The sequence below is a fragment of the Pseudopipra pipra genome, chromosome 20 (genome assembly GCF_036250125.1).
Source record: "Pseudopipra pipra isolate bDixPip1 chromosome 20, bDixPip1.hap1, whole genome shotgun sequence".
NCBI classification, from domain to species: domain Eukaryota; kingdom Metazoa; phylum Chordata; class Aves; order Passeriformes; family Pipridae; genus Pseudopipra; species Pseudopipra pipra.
Window position 1 is genome coordinate 11,286,777 of NC_087568.1, and position 17,514 is coordinate 11,304,290.

Below are 17,514 nucleotides of genomic sequence, written 5' to 3' on the forward strand. Positions count from 1 at the left end.
TGGGTGATGCTTCTGGCTGGAGACAGAGCGATCAGGCAGCTCAGAGCACACGCACCCACATGGGGCACCAGTGTCACATTGACACCCAACCCAAGGGTGCAAACACACCTCCCAGATGGACATACAGCTGTGCCACCTCCCCTTTGAGATGCTACTCCAAGTGCCACCCCGGTCAGGTGGATGGTTCCACCTCTGCGCCCATGCAGCCATCCCCAGGAATGTCCAGGAGAACACCTGTGCAGCCTCAGGGCTCTGGTGAACAGCTACCCCAGCTGCCCTCCCACTCTACCATCCATCCTTCTTGCTGTCCCATACAGCCAGATGTGGCTGAGCACCAGTCTTGAGACACAGGCCACCACGGGCCATTGCCACCCCTCAGCAGCCCAGCAGTGCTGCAGCAGCAGGTTGGCAGCTTCCCTCCAGCTCTGAGGGGTGGTGAGTGCCAGGGGACATGCTGAGAGAGGACACAAGTGCCTGGGCCACAGATGGAGCCAGTCTCATCCTGCCTCCATCAGGGACACCTGTGCATCCTCTCCCAGGCCTCCAGTGAGCTTGGGGTGATTTATGCCTGTTGCAGCCCCCAGATTTGGGTAGCACTTCCCTCCCCAATCCAGCATTGTCTCTCTTTGCTCTGCCCTTCACTGAACAGTCAACTGTTCTTTATGAAGAGCACCAGAGATGGGCTCTCAAACACTCTGTGGTCCATGGAACACAAGGCAGCATCTTCTGAGGTTTCCCTGATAAACATGCAAACCCCTTGCAAGTCATAGGGTTGGGAGAGACCTTAAAGCTCATCTCATTCCACCCCCTTGCCATGGGCAGGGACACCTTCCACTAGCCCAGTGGTTGCTCCAAGCCCCATCCAACCTGGCCTTGGACACTTCCAGGGATGGGGCAGCTACAGCCACAGCTGGGCAACCTGTGCCAAGGCCTCACCCCCCTCACAGGGAAGAATTTCTTCTCAATATTCCATCTAATCCTGCCCTCTGGCACTGGAAGCCATTCCCTGTGTCCTGTCCCTCCCTCACTTGTCCCAAGTTCCTCTCCAGCTCTCCTGGAGCCCCTGTAGGCACTGGAAGGGGCTCTAAGGTCTCCCTGGAGCCTTCTCCAGGCTGACCAACCTGAAGTCTCTCAGCCTGTCACTTCACCTCACCTACCCTGATCCACCATTCCAGCCTACCCTCTTTGCTGCCACAGGGCTGGCAAGCCCAGAGCAAGGAGGTACAGGGAGTACCTGGCACACCAGCCAGTGTCTGAAGCAGGGGAGATGTCTCCTGAGCATGAACCAAGCCTCCAACAGGTCTCCTGACAAGTTCCAGCAGTGCTGCGGGGTGTTCACCCTCAACACAAGCCCAGAGACTTCTCTCTGCCATCACTGGGATGAGAAAACTTAAAAGCCTCAGGGTAGGAGCAGAGGCCCTAAGGTAAGGAGCACCCAGTGGGCAGAGGAGAGGAGGAGGAGAAGGAGGAGGAGTAGGTGACAGGTTTGTGGAGCATAGAAAGAACGCACACTGCAGAGCACAAGCACCCCATGCTGTTCCTGGGCAGAGGGGTGGTGGGACACGAAGCCAGCCCATGCACCTGCAGCCTCAGCTCCTTCCTGGCACCTGTTATTTTAAAGCCATAAGTGCTATTTCAAAACCATTAACCTGATCCTGATCAAATGCCAACAGAGACATTCCCTGGGCAGGCTCAACTGGGAGAATCATCACAGTGAGTTGTCTGGGACACAACCTGAGCCCTGGATGTTCAGAGGGTTTGGAGAGGGACATGAAGCAGAGAAGAAGGGTGTGAGCCCTGATGATGCCAGAGGTTGGCCCAGAGGCAAAGGCAGAACTGAAAACACTTCCACATCAGTGCTGAGAGCACAAGAGGCAATGGGAAGCTTGGCAGCAAGTGATAGCATTGGACACCAGGACAAAGAGACAAGGCATGGTAACCATTGAGGTACACTGATGCCCTGGGTACCAGCTTGGTAGGAGTGACAGAGGAGGGGGATGGTTAGGAGGGGGAGTGTATAGAGTGAATCACTGTAGGAAAAAGTAAGCGAAGACATTTTTGCAGGTGAAAATCCCAGGGTCTCCTAATAAAAATGTAAAATTCAGACTGCTCACTACGAGAACAGTAAGTTATCTGGAAACACTGAGAGCAGAGAAGGTGAGAGCTCAGTAAGTGGATCTGTGAGATCACTCCCCCCATGCACAGACCAGCTTTGTCAACACAAGATGCAGACATGGGCTGTGGGGACAGCCAATGAAGCCTCTGGGAGTGATGAAAGCTACAACCCACAAACTACAAGCCACAAAGGTGCTGATCTGGGCCAAATCTGGAGTGCTTGGGACAGGCTGAAGAGGTCTGGGGGAATGACCCCATAGCACTGCCTGGCTTAATGCTGCAGTGAGATGAGAGAGCCAGGTATAAATTCCTAATAAATTCAGGAAAGGGAGCTATGTTGAAATGGGGCATATTATCTAAGATATCACAAAACTCAAGATCTTAAACATAATCTGAAGGGTGTTAAGTAGGGTGTGAAAACCTGAGTAAAACATATACCCCAACTCAAAAAGCAGCTTAGGTGGTTCCACAACCCTTTCCTGGTTCGTTGGGAGAGTTAACAAGTGACTGTGGAAAACACCAGCGTTTCAGAAACAGAAAGCTTGTATAGGAGAGAATGGGAAAGTCCACAAAACACGTCAGTTCTGCTGGAAGTGTGAGAATGAAAAGCTCAAAACAGATGTGAAGAACACCCTGGAAAAGGTGCTATAGATGGTTGAAGAACATTCTCGGGGGTGTTCTGTGGAAGGCCAGGAGTTGGACTCAATGATCCTTGTGGGTCCCATCCAACTCAAGACATTCTGTGATGCCCTTAAACCCTCAAAGGCAGAAAGTCAACCAGGAGCTGAGGGATTCCCAGAGAGTAATGGGACCTTCAGGGAGATGAGGCCCCATGAAGAACCTGTTGGCCAATGGTAGTGGGGACATCCCCTGGCCTGGCACATGTGCTGCAGCAGGTTGCTCAGAGGAGCTGGAAAATTTGAAGTAAATCTAGAGGAAGCCCCAGATGGACAGGACAAACTGCCCATCAGTGTGTCAGGTTGTGGAGCCTCCCTTCAGGAGGTACTCAAAACCCATCTGGATGCAGTCCTGAATGACTGCTCTAGGGAACCCCGCTTGAGCATGGAGGTTGGACTGGATGTTCTCCAGTTGCCCCTTCCAGCCTGAACCGTGTTGTTTGCTCATGGTTTGCACATGGTGTTTGTTCATGTGTGAGAAGAACCTCCATGTAAAACAGCGGCAGTGCTGGCTGTGAGTGGGACCGCTCCTCACAGCTGGGCAGGGGCTGGTGGACAGGGAAGCTCTCAGCTGTGGAAATGGGGTGCTGGGAGCTAACAAATGAAAATTCTGATTACACAGCCTATATGGGACTGCTTAGCATGGGGCTGAACACAGAGCTGAGGAAGCTGGCAAGGCTTCTGCAAAGAGGAACCCTGCCTCAAATACAGAGGATCCAGAGGATATTATCTCTCTGGACTCTCAGAAAGCTTCTGATGAGGCACCACACTAAAGGCTATTAAAGGAAAAAACTTGCTGTGGGAGCAGAAGAAAGGTTCTTCCATGAACTGAAGGGTGGTTGAAGGATCAGAAGCAACATGTAGAGGTCTTGAGGGTGGAAGATAGTCAGCAGTGGAGGCCCCAGGGACCAGCCCTGGAATCGGTTTTATATTTGACATTTTCATCCATGCCCAGGAGAAGGGAGTGAACAAAAAATCTTCAAGTTCAGGGGTGACACCAAGCCCTCTGGATGGCTGAAGGCTGTGCTGATGACAGGGAGTTCCAGAGGGACTTCACAAAACCAAAGGGCAAAGAGGGAGCAGGTGAGCTTTGGTGTCAAGGAATGAAGGGGATGCTGGAAGGGAGAAGAGATTAGAGGGGCATCAGCCTGGAGCTCGGGAAAGGTGGTAACTCAGGAGGAGGGCTGGGAGCCATCACTGACTGATGATTTCAGAGAACTGTTAATAGGAAGCACCAGCAGCCATAAAAATCACCAAAAAAGCTGTGTGATCAAGGAGGATGTTAGGAACAAGATGGAAAGTGGGAACAAGATGGAAAGTAGGAACAAGATGGAAAGTTGGTGACCCCTCAGGTTGGGCACTGTGTTCTGGGATCTCGAGAAGGAGACAGAGGAGTTGACTTTCTTTGGACCTGCTCTGCAATAACCAAGATGAGAGCGGACTAGAAAGACTGAGACTCCCCTGTTTGGAGACGGGAAGACCCAGGGAGGCTAAATCATGAAGGTGAACAAGGTGAGCATGAAATTGCAGCATTCGAGCAATCCTTGGAGTATGGAGAGCTTACACGTTTAAAGCAGCAAAAAATGTCAAACTTCTTTACATAGCAGGTTTGAAAGTCTAGGGCATGCTGCTGTGGAGGGAAAGGAGACAGGAAACACTGACAGGTTCAGGTAGGGACTGCCCCAGCTCGTGGACAACAAGTTCATAGCAGGAGACTGAAAGGACTGAGCAGGAATGTCTCCTCTGACCCATAATCCAGCTGGTGGGGAGTGGGAGAGGAGGAAGGTCAGGCCTGTGTGAATAAGTTGCATCTCCTTTTCCCACTGTTGGACATCAAGTCCTGGTGGTCCTCACCTCTGTAGGTGTGTGCCTGATGTGCCACCAGCCCCAGGGCTGGGTATGGAGCCTTGGGGCACCTGGTATCCCCTCAGGTTCTGCTGCCCCTCCTGTCCCTGTGCCAGCCCCATTGTGACCCCATGAAGCTGCTGGGGCTGGAGCCTCTTGGTGCTGATGCGGTCAGGGGAAATTTGGTCTGCAGGAATTTTCTGGTGGTTTCTCCCTACCTTTGGTTTATGTCCAAATTGATCTGAAACAAAAGAATTTTCTGAACTTTTTAAACTTCCTGGCAGCTGCTCACACCCCACAGGCTTCCTCCAGGACCCTGCTGCCCCATCTTCCTGCCAGAATAAACCACAGGAACATCCCTCCTTGAGCACCCAGATCTGTCTGTTCTATCTGCTTCTCCCTGGAGTTGTCAGGCATGGAACCACAAAGCCCAGGGTCCTGGACCCCAGCGTCCCAGCAGACCCCTCCCTGGAGCCATGCCCTTGCAAAGGCTCCATCACAGTGCTGTGCTCTGGGGCATTTCTCCACCCCAGTCCCTGTGAAAGCAGCAGTTCAGTGATGCTGGCATGAATGCAGCCACAGTGTCAGGGATGAGGATGATGAGTATGCTTTAGGGAGTGAACAAGGAGCTGGGGGGCTGCACCACTTCCCTGTCCCTTATCAGCATGGGCAATGGGCATGGGCTGAGATTTGCAGCCAGTGCAGCAGCTCCCAGGCTTCCCAGCAAGGACAGTGCCCATGGGCCTGTGGTCACAGCACACACTGTATTCATGTGTATGGAAGAGGAGAGGAGCAGGCTGGCTGTGCCCAGGCCTGCAGCTTCCCCAGCTGTGGTCCTTGGGAAGGGAGCAGCTCCCTCTGCTCCCCTCAGCACCAGCAAGAGAGGAGAGGAACAGAGCAGCAGCCACAGAAGGACAGCACATGCCGGGGTCACACATCCTCCTCCCTCCCCTGCCAAGTTCCAGCATCAGGCACTTGTGATCCCAGTAAGGCAGACTGGTCCCCAAAGAGGATATGTAGGAGTGTGTCCTGTGTTGTTCACACCTGGGTCCATTGCTGCTAGGGCACATTTACCCCCATAGGGCATTTCTGTGCACAAGAGCCACGGGAAGGCCAGTTACCTGTGCAGGCAGCATGTGGACAGCTGGTCCTGCTTTACTGACTGCTGCCTGTTCCCTGTCGGCTGCCCTGGGATAGCATATGGCTCTGGCCACATTGCAGGCACCAACAGTGATTCCAGGGCCAGTTTCCACTTCTCATTGCTGCCTGTCCCTGCCATAGAATCACAGACCAGTTTAGGTTGGAAGGATCTTAAAGACCGCCTTGTTCCACCCCTCTGCCATGGGCAGGGACACCTTCCACTAGCCCAGGTTGCTCCAAGTCCCATCCATCCTGGCCTTGGACACTTCCAGGGACGGGGCAGCCACAGCTTCTCTGGGCAACCTGTGTGAGGGCCTCATCACCCTCACAGGGAAGAATTTTTTCCTAATATCTAACCTAAATCTCTCCTGTTCTAGTTTAAAATAGTTTCCCCTTCTCCTATCACTCTCTGCCAGTGTAAAAAATTACTCTCTCTCTCTTTTATAAGTCCCCTCGAAGTACAGCCTTCCCCGATGCCCATCACTGCCCGGATCACAGGAAGGGCCACAGAGGGGGCACAGCGGGACCCTCCGCCCGCCCGGGGCTGCAGCGGGGCCGGAGCGGGGATGGCGGCGGGGCACAGCGAGAATGGGAGCGGGGCCGGGACCGGAGAGAGGACGGGAATGGGAGCGGGGCTGTCATTCCTTACCGCCGGCTGCCACCTAGCGCTGGAAGGGCCGAGGCAGAGGGGACCCCGAGCGGGACCCCGAGGAAGGACCCCCGGTTCGGGGGCTGAAGCCCAGGGCTGCTGCTGCGCCGGGGATGCTCCTCCGGAGAGAGCAGATGGGATGGGATGAGGGTGGGCTACCAGAGGCGTCTGTGCCGCACGTCCACATCTCCCCCAGTCTCCTGGCACACCGCGGATGTGGCACGGAGACATGTGTGCAGAGAGTCCAGGCTGTCCCTGCCCGGAGCACTGCCACCCCGCGGGCCCCGTGCCCGGGCACCAGCACCCGCTGGTCCTTATCCAAGGGCCCGTCAGTGACTGAGGGCGGACGGAGGGTGAAGGTCAGGCCGACTCCTGACGTACTGTCGGCTCAGGCCCTTCTCCACAAATATTGGGACTGTGGCCGTCTGGAGAGGAGCTCCTGCCCTTTGCTCTGTTTGCAGTTTCCCTCGGGCTGTTTGGTTTCAGTTAATCATCCCACGAAGGCAAACAGTGCTGGGAAAGATGGTGTGCCCAGTGCTTCCAGCTCCTCTAGGCCCAGGGACACTCAGCTGTGGGTTTGGGTGACACATAGCCAGATCCAGGATGCTGGGACTGCCTGGAAGGGGGTCCAGAAAGGGAGCAGGCAACTCAGGCTCTGTTCCCTATAGACACTGGTCAGGATTAGGCAGCCTGAGGCAAGCCCTGGGGACCCTTCGGTTCTCTCCTTTGCATGGGGTCAGGCTGGTCTGTTGGGGCTCGGGGTGTCATCAGGGCTCTCTGTAGGATGCCAGAGCAGGAATATGAATCCCAAGGTAGAATAAAGGGTCAGACAGCTCCTGGCCACAGTAGGGGTGTAGAAACAGGGAAGGGTGAGGAGCTCGGCCTGGCATGGCGGGAGGGTGCCCATCTCCCCTCCCACACCCCATACCAGCTCCCTACAAATCCCCACCACCACCGAGGGCAGTGGTGATGCCCATCCAGGCCGTACACCCTCCCTCCCCCGGCAGCCCCCCCGCAGGCTGGCCGGCCCCGCTGGCCCTGGGCTGAAGGTCACACTGCTGCGCAGTGCGGACAGCACAGAGTCCAGGATCCCACCGACACACTGGGGCTCAGCAGCACTCTGAAGTCACCAGCCATGATTATTTGGAGGCTCCCTTCCCTCCTCCTCCTCTTTGTCGTGGCCAGCGGAACCCCCATCGGAGACCAGGATGAGGATATCCAAGTGCAGGAGAATTTTGAGGCTGAGCGGGTAATGGCAGCTTGTGGTCCCTTAGTTCTGGGGGCAAAAGGAATGGGGCAAACTTGATTTCATTTTCCTCCAGAGAGAAGGGCAATAATGCCTATGGGACAGGCATTGGCAGCATGGCACTCCCTGGGTGCCAGTCAGAGGATGCCAGCCTTTGGGGTGGCCTCATCCTGGCAAACACCCAGGCAGGGTGTCTGCAGTCTAAATGCCAGTTCAGATGGTTCTCATGGGATATCTGTGGGGTTTCTGTGGGATGCAGGCTCCCTGGGAGATTCCTCACAGCCAGCCCTGTCCCCTGCCAGGCTTCACATAGCCCCAAATGTGTGCCTGGGTCTGGGTTCCACTGGTACACATATGGGGATGGCAGCCTGATGCCTCCAGCTTTGCCTGGTAGTCAGGGAACCCGGGAAAATCCTGCTCAGTGGTGATCTGCTTCCCAAGTCCTGAAGCAGCTCTGGCCTCTGCACCCTGCATCATCATCTTCCAGTTTCTCTCTGGGCCATGAATATTTCAGCTCTGCAGAAAACCAGGTGTCTCACGTGGGCAAAGAGCGCTCATGGTGTATACTTCCCTCGCTACTCCCCACAGATGTACGGGAAGTGGTACGACATCGCCATTGGCACGACCTGCACGTGGATGAAGAACTACAAGGAGAAGTTCAGCATGGGCACATTGGTGCTGGGCCCCGGCCCCAGCACCGATCAGATCAGCACTGCCAGCACCAGGCTGCGGTATGGGGCATTGCTGGGGGTGTTGAGCTTCCTCCAGACCCACCCTACCCAGGAGTGCTGGGACAGGACACGAGGGGTTACTTGCTCTGTCTGGCAGCCCTGAGGAGGGAATGGATTGGGTGCAAACATCCCATGCCTCAGGCAGGGCGATTTTGGGGGTCCTGTGCCATGGCCTTGGCGCCCAAGACATGATTTTCATGCTATAACCAGGGGAAATGATCACTCCAAGTAGCTGATTGTTTTCTTCCTCCCTCTAGGCAAGGTGACTGCACAAAAGTCTCGGGAGAGTACCAGAAAACCAGTACCCCTGGCAAATACACCTACTACAACCCCAGTGAGTTGGGCTGTGGCACAGCTGGGTGATGGGGAGAGCAGGACTCAGAGGCCATTCCGCAGTTTTGGTCATTTCTAGTTAAAGTCTGGAGTAAAATCAGGGGAAAGGGCTGTTTCAAAAATGTTCCTGCATAGGCAGAGGATGACGAGATGTTCTAGCAGGTCGCTCCTGTCTCCAGGGTCACAGGCTGGGGCAGGCTCCCACCAGCCACACTTCAGGAGCATTGGTGGCATTTCATTTGTCTGCAGCCCTTGGTTTACAATTCCCTCAGCTGAGAGCCTGGTGAGCCTAAAGGAAGTCATGATTCTATGAATTTGCTTCCCAAAAATCATGTTTTCTTTAATTAGGTGCCTGATTTCAGCCCCTAGATCTGGCGCTGTCCTACACTGCTCCATCTCTCCCCGAGGGGCAGGAATGACATCTCCTGTGTCTCTGTCTCACCCAGAATGGGATGTGTCTATCCAGTCCTACGTGCTCCGCACCAATTATGAAGAATATGCTGTCATCCTGATGAAGAAGAAAAGCAGTTTTGGCCCAAGCACCACCCTGAAGCTGTATGGTACGTCTGACCATGGCTCTGGGTTGTGCCAGCACAGCTCAGAAACACCACGTAAGGGTCTCTCAGCTCCCTTGGCCTTGAGGGACTTGACCGTGGATTTTGGAAGTGGTGCCTTGGAACAGCTCACCTTTGGCAGGGCAGAGGTGGAGTCTCATGGCTCTGTCAAAGCCACATCAGGCAAAGAACATCCAAACCAGCATGGGGTTTAGGATGAAGGTGGTGATATTTGCTTGGAGGAAATCCAGGCCCTGAAGTGGCAGGAGATGCTGTTTTCCATGATTAAGAACCATTAAAGCCACTTTGTCCAAGGCCTTAGTCAAGGCTGGTTAGGAACAACAGGTTGCCCAAGGAAGTGATGGAATCTGGATGTGTTCTGGATGTCTCAGGATGTGTTCAAAAAACGTGTAGATGCGGTGCTTAGGGACATGGTTTAGTGGTGGACCTGGCAGTGCTGGGTCAATGGTTGGACTCGATGATCTTTGATTCCCTGATTCTATGTTGGCAAGGACCAGGAGGCTGGTATTGGACCTGCCTGCAGCTACCTGAGCTCTATGAGGCAGTGGCTGGTTGGGGACAGACCCCCTCCCACACCCACCCTGGTCACAGCCCATTCTCTTTCTCAGGGAGGAGTCCAGAGCTGAGGCAGGACCTCATTGAGTCTTTCCAGCAGCTGGCTCTGGAGACAGGCATTCCCATGGATTCCATCTTCATCCTGGCCAACAGAGGTAAGCTCCCACGGAGCATGTGCCTCTCCTGTTACTGGAGCACTCTGGCTGCTCCTCCTTGGTTTGCCAGGCTGGGGAGATGGCGGATAGTCAGGAGGGAGGAAGGAGAGACAAGGGCTTTGGTAGCATGGGATGGAAAGGAAATAAGGCCATGCATCAGTCAGGATTGCACCAGCTTCTAGTCAAAGGGCTGTCAGATCAATGCACCCACATCACTGTGCTGGGACAAGGGCATGGGACACCCAGGGACACTCACAACTCGTCCTCATGGCTGGGTGCTCCCAGCACCTGAGGGGCTCCTTGCTCAGCCTGGGGCTCAGAAGGGGCTGGCATGATGCAGGGGGATGTGGGGATTTCAGGGGGATGAATGGGGGCTGGGCGATTTTAGGGAGATGCAGTGAGGTGTGGGGATTTTAAGGTGGTGCTTCTGTGAGAGGGCAGTGAAAAGCAGAAAGAGGGGAAGAAAACTGGGAGGGTGTCCCCTTCCCCGGGGTCCTGCATGGGCATGGCGCAGTACTTGGTGAGATGAGGACGCCTCTCCTCTCACACTGCTGATCTTCTCTTCTGCATCTGGGCCAGGTGAATGTGTTCCTCAGGAGACTGGAAGTGCTCCCCAGGTGAGTGGCACAGCTGGGACCTCCTGAAGTGGATCAAAGCTGAGGACATTCCTCCCAAGCCAAACTCACTGGAGACCTGGTGTCCAGAGAGAGGCTCTGTGGGTAGGACATGTTGTTTGGGCAGCTGCTCCACTGACCACCCTGGGAGCTGCTCTTCCATCTCTGCTGATGGGCTTTGCCTGCAAGGATGGGGGCACAGGCAGGTGCAGGCTGCAGGGTGAGGGCCCTGGGGGCCAGGAGGGCACTAGGACTCATTTCCAAGAAGAAGGCAATAGCCTTTTCCTACTCTGATTTTTTCCATGGCATGAAGGTTGCTGGTGTCTCCTTGCTCCTTGACTGCCTATGAGTGTCCCAGCTGTAGGCCCCTTCTCTGGGGATGGGGAGGCTCAGCACCCCACTGGTCCTTCAGCAGCCATCAGTCAGCACCTCCCAGTCTCACAGGGTTGAGTTTTGAAAGATTTTCCAGAGGGGATGGGACTTTCACAGGAGAAACAACCCAGCTGACTTGAGAGCAGGTTACACACCATGGAGACACATCCCCAGCACAGGGCATGACTGGGGTACTTCAGTTGTCTTCATCCACAACCCATGATCATGGTTCCCACCCAGGATGAGCACAGGATCATGAGGTGTGGAGGGATCACAGCCTGCAGACCGAAGATCAATGATCAAGATCAGTGCTGAGAGAACTGAGGGAGGGTTGGAGCCTCCATAGCTCCACTCCAGGGGCAATGGGGTGGGCAGCAGGGTCCTATAGGCTGATGGCAGCCCTGTGCTTCCTTCCTGGTGCAGAGGGCACGGAGAGCAGTCCTGCCCCCCGAGGAGGGCTCAGCCGCAGGACCCCTGCCCCCTTACATTGGCAACAAGGAAGGTAGGTCCCAGGGGAGGGGGGCTGCGTCGGGACCCCACTGCCCTGCCCCTCATCTGCCTGTGACAGCCCGGGCTGTGCTGCTCCGCAGACTCATGCCGGCTGGGCCGGGACCCCGGGCCCTGCAGCGGGATGCTCTCCCGCTTCTTCTACAACTCCTCCTCCATGGCCTGTGAAACCTTCCTCTACGGAGGCTGTCTGGGCAACGGCAACAACTTCTACTCAGAGAAAGAGTGCCTGCAGGCCTGCCGGACCGAGGGTGAGCAGCCGCCGGGACAGTCCTGGCCAGGCCAGGGCACGGGAGGTGGATCCCATCAGAGGAGATCTGAGCATGTGTCCCGCATCCATGTGGGAGGTGTGGGGGCCCCTGAACCTCACACAGCCCTGTCCCACAGCTGCCTGCAGGCTGCCCATCATGCCAGGTCCCTGCAAGGCACTGGTGACGCGCTGGGCCTTCGACGCCGCCCAGGGCAAGTGCATCACCTTCAGCTATGGGGGCTGCAAGGGCAACGGGAACCAGTTCTACTCGGAGAAGGAGTGCAAGGAGTACTGTGGGGCTCCTCCATTGGCAGGTACCCCCCTAGCCCCCCACTGCCCATCCTTGTGCCAGGGAAGCCGTGGCAGCAGCCTTACACCACCTCCTAGGTCTGCCTAGTGTGGGTGTAGGGCTGTCCTGGCTCTGGGATGGGTCGGTACTGGGCCTGGATGGGTCCAGGATTGGGTCTATCATGGGCCTGGACTTTGTCGCAAGTCCACGATGGGAATGTGACGGTTTTGCGCTGTGTTGGGAATATGGCCATTAACCCACAGACGGTATGGCACAGGAGGGCTGGACAGGCTGCAGATGTGCTGAAGCCATGACTGAACTTCAGAATGGTCTTGATGAAAGGGGGAAGGGCCCCAAGCAGGCTGAGGTGCAATGGGGAGCACAGGCAAAAGCCCCTGGACTGAAAGACTGGGGGGGTTCCAGAGACCCTGACACCAAATAAGGATCAAACCAGGGTCCCTGTTAGGGATATATCTTCTGTGTGACACCTGCCAGACCCCCCAGCTCAGCACAGGGGGTTCCATCCTGAGCCTCCTCGGGAGGCACAATGGGCACCCCTCAGCCCTCGGGTGAAGTGACAAGCAGGTTGTCAGGAGCGTGGCAGAGGAAATCTTCCCTCAGAGCGGGGGGACTGAGGGGTCTTTCAGCACACTCTACCCAGAGCAAGCCTGCTTCCAGCATACAGGAGCTGGGGACCATCTGTGATCCTGGGGATGGGAGCTGGAGCCTGAGTAACATGTCTTAGGACAGAAACAATCTTTTATTATCCCTGTCAGCAATATGAAGTGCATTAATGCCACCATGGCGGGTCGTGGGACATAAGGTGACATCCCAGGATAGCACGGCTGTGTATGGAGGGTCTCCACTGCTGCCCCCCTTCACTGCTGGCAGGGACAAACGGGAAGCAGATCCATCACCGTCTGACCACAGGGCGAGGAGGGGTCTGTCCATCATCTGGTGTGTCTCTCTGTTTGCAGAGGATGAGGAGTTTCTGCACCTGTCAAACTGAGCAGGCGGAGGACAAGGGGCTGGGACCCAGCACTGGCGTCCCACGGGACAGCACTGCCAGCTGCCAGCAGCACAGGAGATGCCTCCAGCAGTAAATGTCTCTAATGTGATCAAAGAGCCCCGTGTCCATTCTCGAGCTGGTGGGGAGCAGAGTAGGAGGGGCAGGGGATGCAGTGCAGGTCCTCTCTGGCCTCCCTGGTGGGGTGTCCCCACCTTTGTGGGGTTGCTGGGTGCTCCCACTGAGTCTCTGACCCTTCCTCAGCCTGCTGCCCCCTGCACACACAGGACTGGGGTGGCCAACTGGGGCACTGAGAGGCTCAGGGGGTCCTGCTGGAGGGGGTTCAGCCCCCCCTTTCCCAGGGAATGGGGGTGAGCTGCCAGGAAGGAGGGAACAGCTCACCTTCTGCTCCTCCCTGAAGGTGAATGATTGCTGCTGGATCCGGCTCACAGTGGGACTGGGGAGACCCATTTGTAGCCGGGATAGGAGTCACAGGACAATCGCAGCAGAAGATTATACAGTGTCAGAGAGGACCCTGAGGGGTCACAGGAGAGAATTGCAGGGTTATGAGGGTCACGGGGGGAAATGGGGCTGGCACAGGGGGGATGACAGGGGTTATGGGAGTCCCAGGTTGTATAGGGGTCCCAGGAAGGGATTAGAGGTGTTTTGGGGGTGGTCCCAGAATTCAGGCCTGGCCCCATGAGAGGTTATGGGGGTGGGTCAGAGGGCAGCTATGGGGGTCCCAGGAGGGGGTTACAGGGGTTATGGGGATCCCAGGGGGTTACAGAGGTCCAAGGCAGGGATTAGAAATGTTTGCGGGGAGAGCCAGGGATGCTGGCATGGCCCCAGGAGGGGTTATGGGGGTCACAGGTGGGGGCCTGTGAATCTGACAGGAGGGCATTGAGAGAGTTTTGGGGGGCTGTGGGGTCTCGGACGGGTTAGGCTGCACTCAGCCTTTGCAGGTGACGGGGGATCCCGAGGGTCCCGGCGGCGGCCGCGCTCCGCGCCTTCCTGTCCCCCGCCGGCCGCCGTACCCGCGCCGCGCGCGCTCTGGCCCCCCTGGCGAGGCGGAAGAGCCAAGATGGCGGCGACGGGAGACCCGCTCCGCCCCCGCTCCCTGTGCCCGGCCCGCGGCCCCGGCCCCCGGCGGGGCTGAGCTCCCCGGCCCCGGCCCCGACACCGACACACGCACCGGCCCCGACACCAGTACCGGCCCCTGGTGGGGCTGAGCGTCCCGGCCCTTTTGCCCGGCCCCCGGCACCGGCCTCACCGCTCCGCACCGGGACATGCCCGGGTAGTGCCCCCTGCCCCAGCACAGCCCCTCCCGCCGGGCCGGGCTCGCGCCCCTCGCCCCGCATGGCCCTGCCGCTGCCCTGAGCCGCCCGGCGCCCCCCGGCCCTGAGCCCGCGCTCGGCCCGTCCCCGGCGGTGCCGGTGAGCGACCGCGAAGATGTTCTCGGCCCTGAAGAAGCTGGTGGGCTCGGACCAGGCTGCGGTCCGCGACAAGAACATCCCCGCGGGGCTGCAGTCCATGAACCAGGCGCTGCAGAGGAGGTTCGCCAAGGGAGTCCAGTATAACAGTGAGTCGTGCGCGGGGTCGCAGGGGCTCGGCCAGCCCGGGGGGGACACGGCCCCGGCCGGTGGCCGCTGGGACTCCGGAGGGGCTGGTGGTGCGTGTGCTTTTCGTGTGCCTGGCGGTGCTTTTACCCGTATTGGCCCAAAGGCAAGTGTAGAGTTAAGCATTGGAGCTCGTGGAAGCGTGGGAGGAGTGAGGGATGGGAAACTTTTATCTTTCGGTGCAGGACTCGGGCCCCGCGGTGCAGCAGCGTCCCTGAGTGCTGCCTGCCGGCTGTGGCACAGCACAAGAGGGCCTTGTACATCAGTTTGTGTCAGTTCAAGCATCAAGAGGGTAACTCCCCTGAGGGCGTGGGTGACCTTCCTTGCAGCCCCGGATAATAGTGTTTATAATTAAGCTCTAGTTGTTATATGATAATGGTCTATTAAAAAGCTCAGCCCTGCCAGACTCTAATGAAAGGTGAGCTGTGAATGCCTCTGTGTGCCCTTGGTACATCATTCATCCCGACTGTCTTCTTTGCAACTGATACATTTGCTCTTTTCTTAGGGAACGCTTTCAAAATTCTTTTCCTCTCAGTGTTGAGGCTTAGGGCTGTGGTTTTCCCTTGGAGGCCAGTAAAGGTGATTTTTAATACAGTGTTTCAGGAGGGCACTGCAATTATGTGAAATCAGTCCCAAAGTAACAGTCGTGAGACAGGGACAGCAGTTATGTCATCCCTGCCGAAAATGGAGCGGGTTCTAGGGAGCACTGCAAGCACCAGCTCAGTTGTGTGGATTCAGGCAGGCAGGGAGGCAGATTGCAGAAGGCTGAGAGATTGGCAGGTGGGAAAAAGACTGATTTGTAAACTTGGCGCTGGATAATTTCTGTGGAGGCACACGTTTCAGGAATAGTGCTTATGTTGGATCTTAGTCTGGAACAGAATGTGATGTAGAAGTTAGCACTTTGGGTTTTGGGGTGTTTTTTGCTTTGTTTAATGTTATGGCTATTGACTGCTTTGGGACTGATGTGCTCTGCTTTACTGGGGAGAGCTTTTGGTGCCTTTATCTATAGCACATCTGCTTAATTTATAAAATTAGTGTCTTAGCAAGCAGTCCTGAATGTGAACAACAGCAGTGTGATTGTTGAGAGTGGATTTCCAGTGAAAGATGGGGGTGAGAGTGAAACTGCTGCCTTGGAATATAGCGCTGCATCCTTGAACATATACCTGGTGATCTGCTGGTCACAGACCGTTGAGCTGTGCAGAGGCTTCATGTGGCCACAGCCACAGCCCAGAACACCTGCGTGCTGTACTGGCATCTGAATATCTGAGATCAGGTAGCTAATACCAGCTTGTGAATTATGTAAGAGAGAGGAGTTGACTCCTCAGACAGGGCAGGTTTGTGCTGCAGACAGAACAGCTCAGCTGTATCCTGCTGGCACAACAGTGGACAGGACCAGCTCAGTTCTGTGGTGACTGACCCGTGGATGTGAACCTGCCTGCCATTTGTGCAAGGCCAAAAATGCCAACTGTAGCTTCACTGCTTTTTGTCTTGTTACTGAAAGCCTCAGGAAAGCTTTTTGGTTTGTGCTCTGTGTTACCAGGATTTGTGTTCTAGTTACTGCTTTACAGCTGGAATAAAACTGCAGCTTTCTGTCACTGCCTGAAGGCAAGCTTTCCAATCTCCATAGTAACTCTTCCGAGCATCACTGTTATATAATATTTATAGGAGATACAGGCTGGCTTACAAAAGGGTTTCCAAGTACCCTCCACAGCCTCGGCACTGGGTAGATGGAGAATTTTCCAGCATGGTGAGGTGGTCACAGCTGAAGATGGGCTGTGAAGGAATGTCATTACAAGGGCTGTTGCTTGGGAAGGGCAGAGCTGCAAATCCTGTGCATTGCCAATTCTCCTTTCTGGACAAATCCCTGACATTCAGTAGAGGAGTGCAGGACACGGTCTGGAGCCACCATTAGCACACACAGATCTTTACAACTCCTCCAGTTCCCCTGGAGCTACCTAAACCTAAACCATAGGGTGCTGTGATGACTTATTTACAGAAACGTTTCCTTGCTGCATTAGATTACTACTGATCCTGGACTAAAGACTGTTTCCTTCCTAGAAATATATTTAATGGTCTGAGAATGCTTTGGGTTGTTTGCTGATAAAGCGGGCCAGGACCTGAGCCTTGTACCTGGCTCTGGGTGCTCGCCGAGGGGCTCAGAACAGCCCCCTGTTTGAGGGGATGCTGTTTGAGGTGTTTTAATGGCACTGACAGTTACAAGCACTGGGTAGAATGTACCACTAAACTGATCCCAAATGATTTGTTTTGATGGTTGCTCTCCCACAGTCACATTTTCAAAACGAAGAGCATTGCAGGGTGGGAAGGTTTAGGTTTCTAATGAAGTGATGAGAGCAAAGGCCAGTACCAGCCCTTGGCAGCAGTCACGTCCTGTGCTTGGGACATCCTAATTCAAAAGGAAAGCATTTCCATACAGCATTCCAGCACACACACTCCTTGTTTGCTCTTTGTACCACCTGCACAGAGCTGCTCTGGTTTCTGTGCTGTGGCCCAGTCAACACCAAAGTTCCCTGAGCACTCAGAAGGCACAGAGCTGAAAATGATGGGTCTGTGCCATGTATGTAATGGCTGGGATGCTTATAGGGGATCATGGTTTCAAGGGTGGGGAAAATAGGGAACCAATCCTGGTAAGAGCTTTCTCTTGCTTTCCTGCTTGGGATAGCCTGGCCCTGGATCAGGTGTGCTGTGTTGACACTCTGAGGGCTGTGCTGGCCCTGGGAGGAAGCACGGCCAGAGCGAGTGGGCTCGGTGGAGAGGGAAGGTGGATCTCGTTTGGGCAGTGGTGCTTGTTTGAACAAATTACAAGACCAATTACACAAGG

General features: G+C 55.6%; 2 protein-coding genes across 4 annotated transcripts in view; both read left to right on the forward strand.

The window, feature by feature from the left end:
* Positions 1-7,471: 7,471 nt before the first annotated feature.
* Positions 7,472-13,176, forward strand: AMBP (alpha-1-microglobulin/bikunin precursor). The gene is made up of 10 exons (XM_064677330.1): positions 7,472-7,675; positions 8,261-8,403; positions 8,661-8,737; positions 9,183-9,296; positions 9,920-10,021; positions 10,601-10,638; positions 11,431-11,509; positions 11,598-11,765; positions 11,902-12,078; positions 13,031-13,176. Exons 1-10 carry the CDS (start codon positions 7,562-7,564, stop codon positions 13,060-13,062), a joined length of 1,044 nt encoding a protein of 347 aa, XP_064533400.1. The 5' UTR covers positions 7,472-7,561; the 3' UTR covers positions 13,063-13,176.
* A 943-nt stretch (positions 13,177-14,119) lies between these two features.
* RABL6 (RAB, member RAS oncogene family like 6) overlaps positions 14,120-17,514 on the forward strand; it is a 53,828-nt gene continuing 50,433 nt past the window's right edge. For all 3 annotated transcript variants that reach the window (XM_064677319.1, XM_064677320.1, XM_064677321.1), the window contains exon 1: positions 14,120-14,638. In XM_064677319.1, coding sequence (XP_064533389.1) covers positions 14,509-14,638 — 130 coding nt within the window. In that variant the 5' untranslated portion in view covers positions 14,120-14,508. The remainder of the gene's footprint in view (positions 14,639-17,514) is intronic.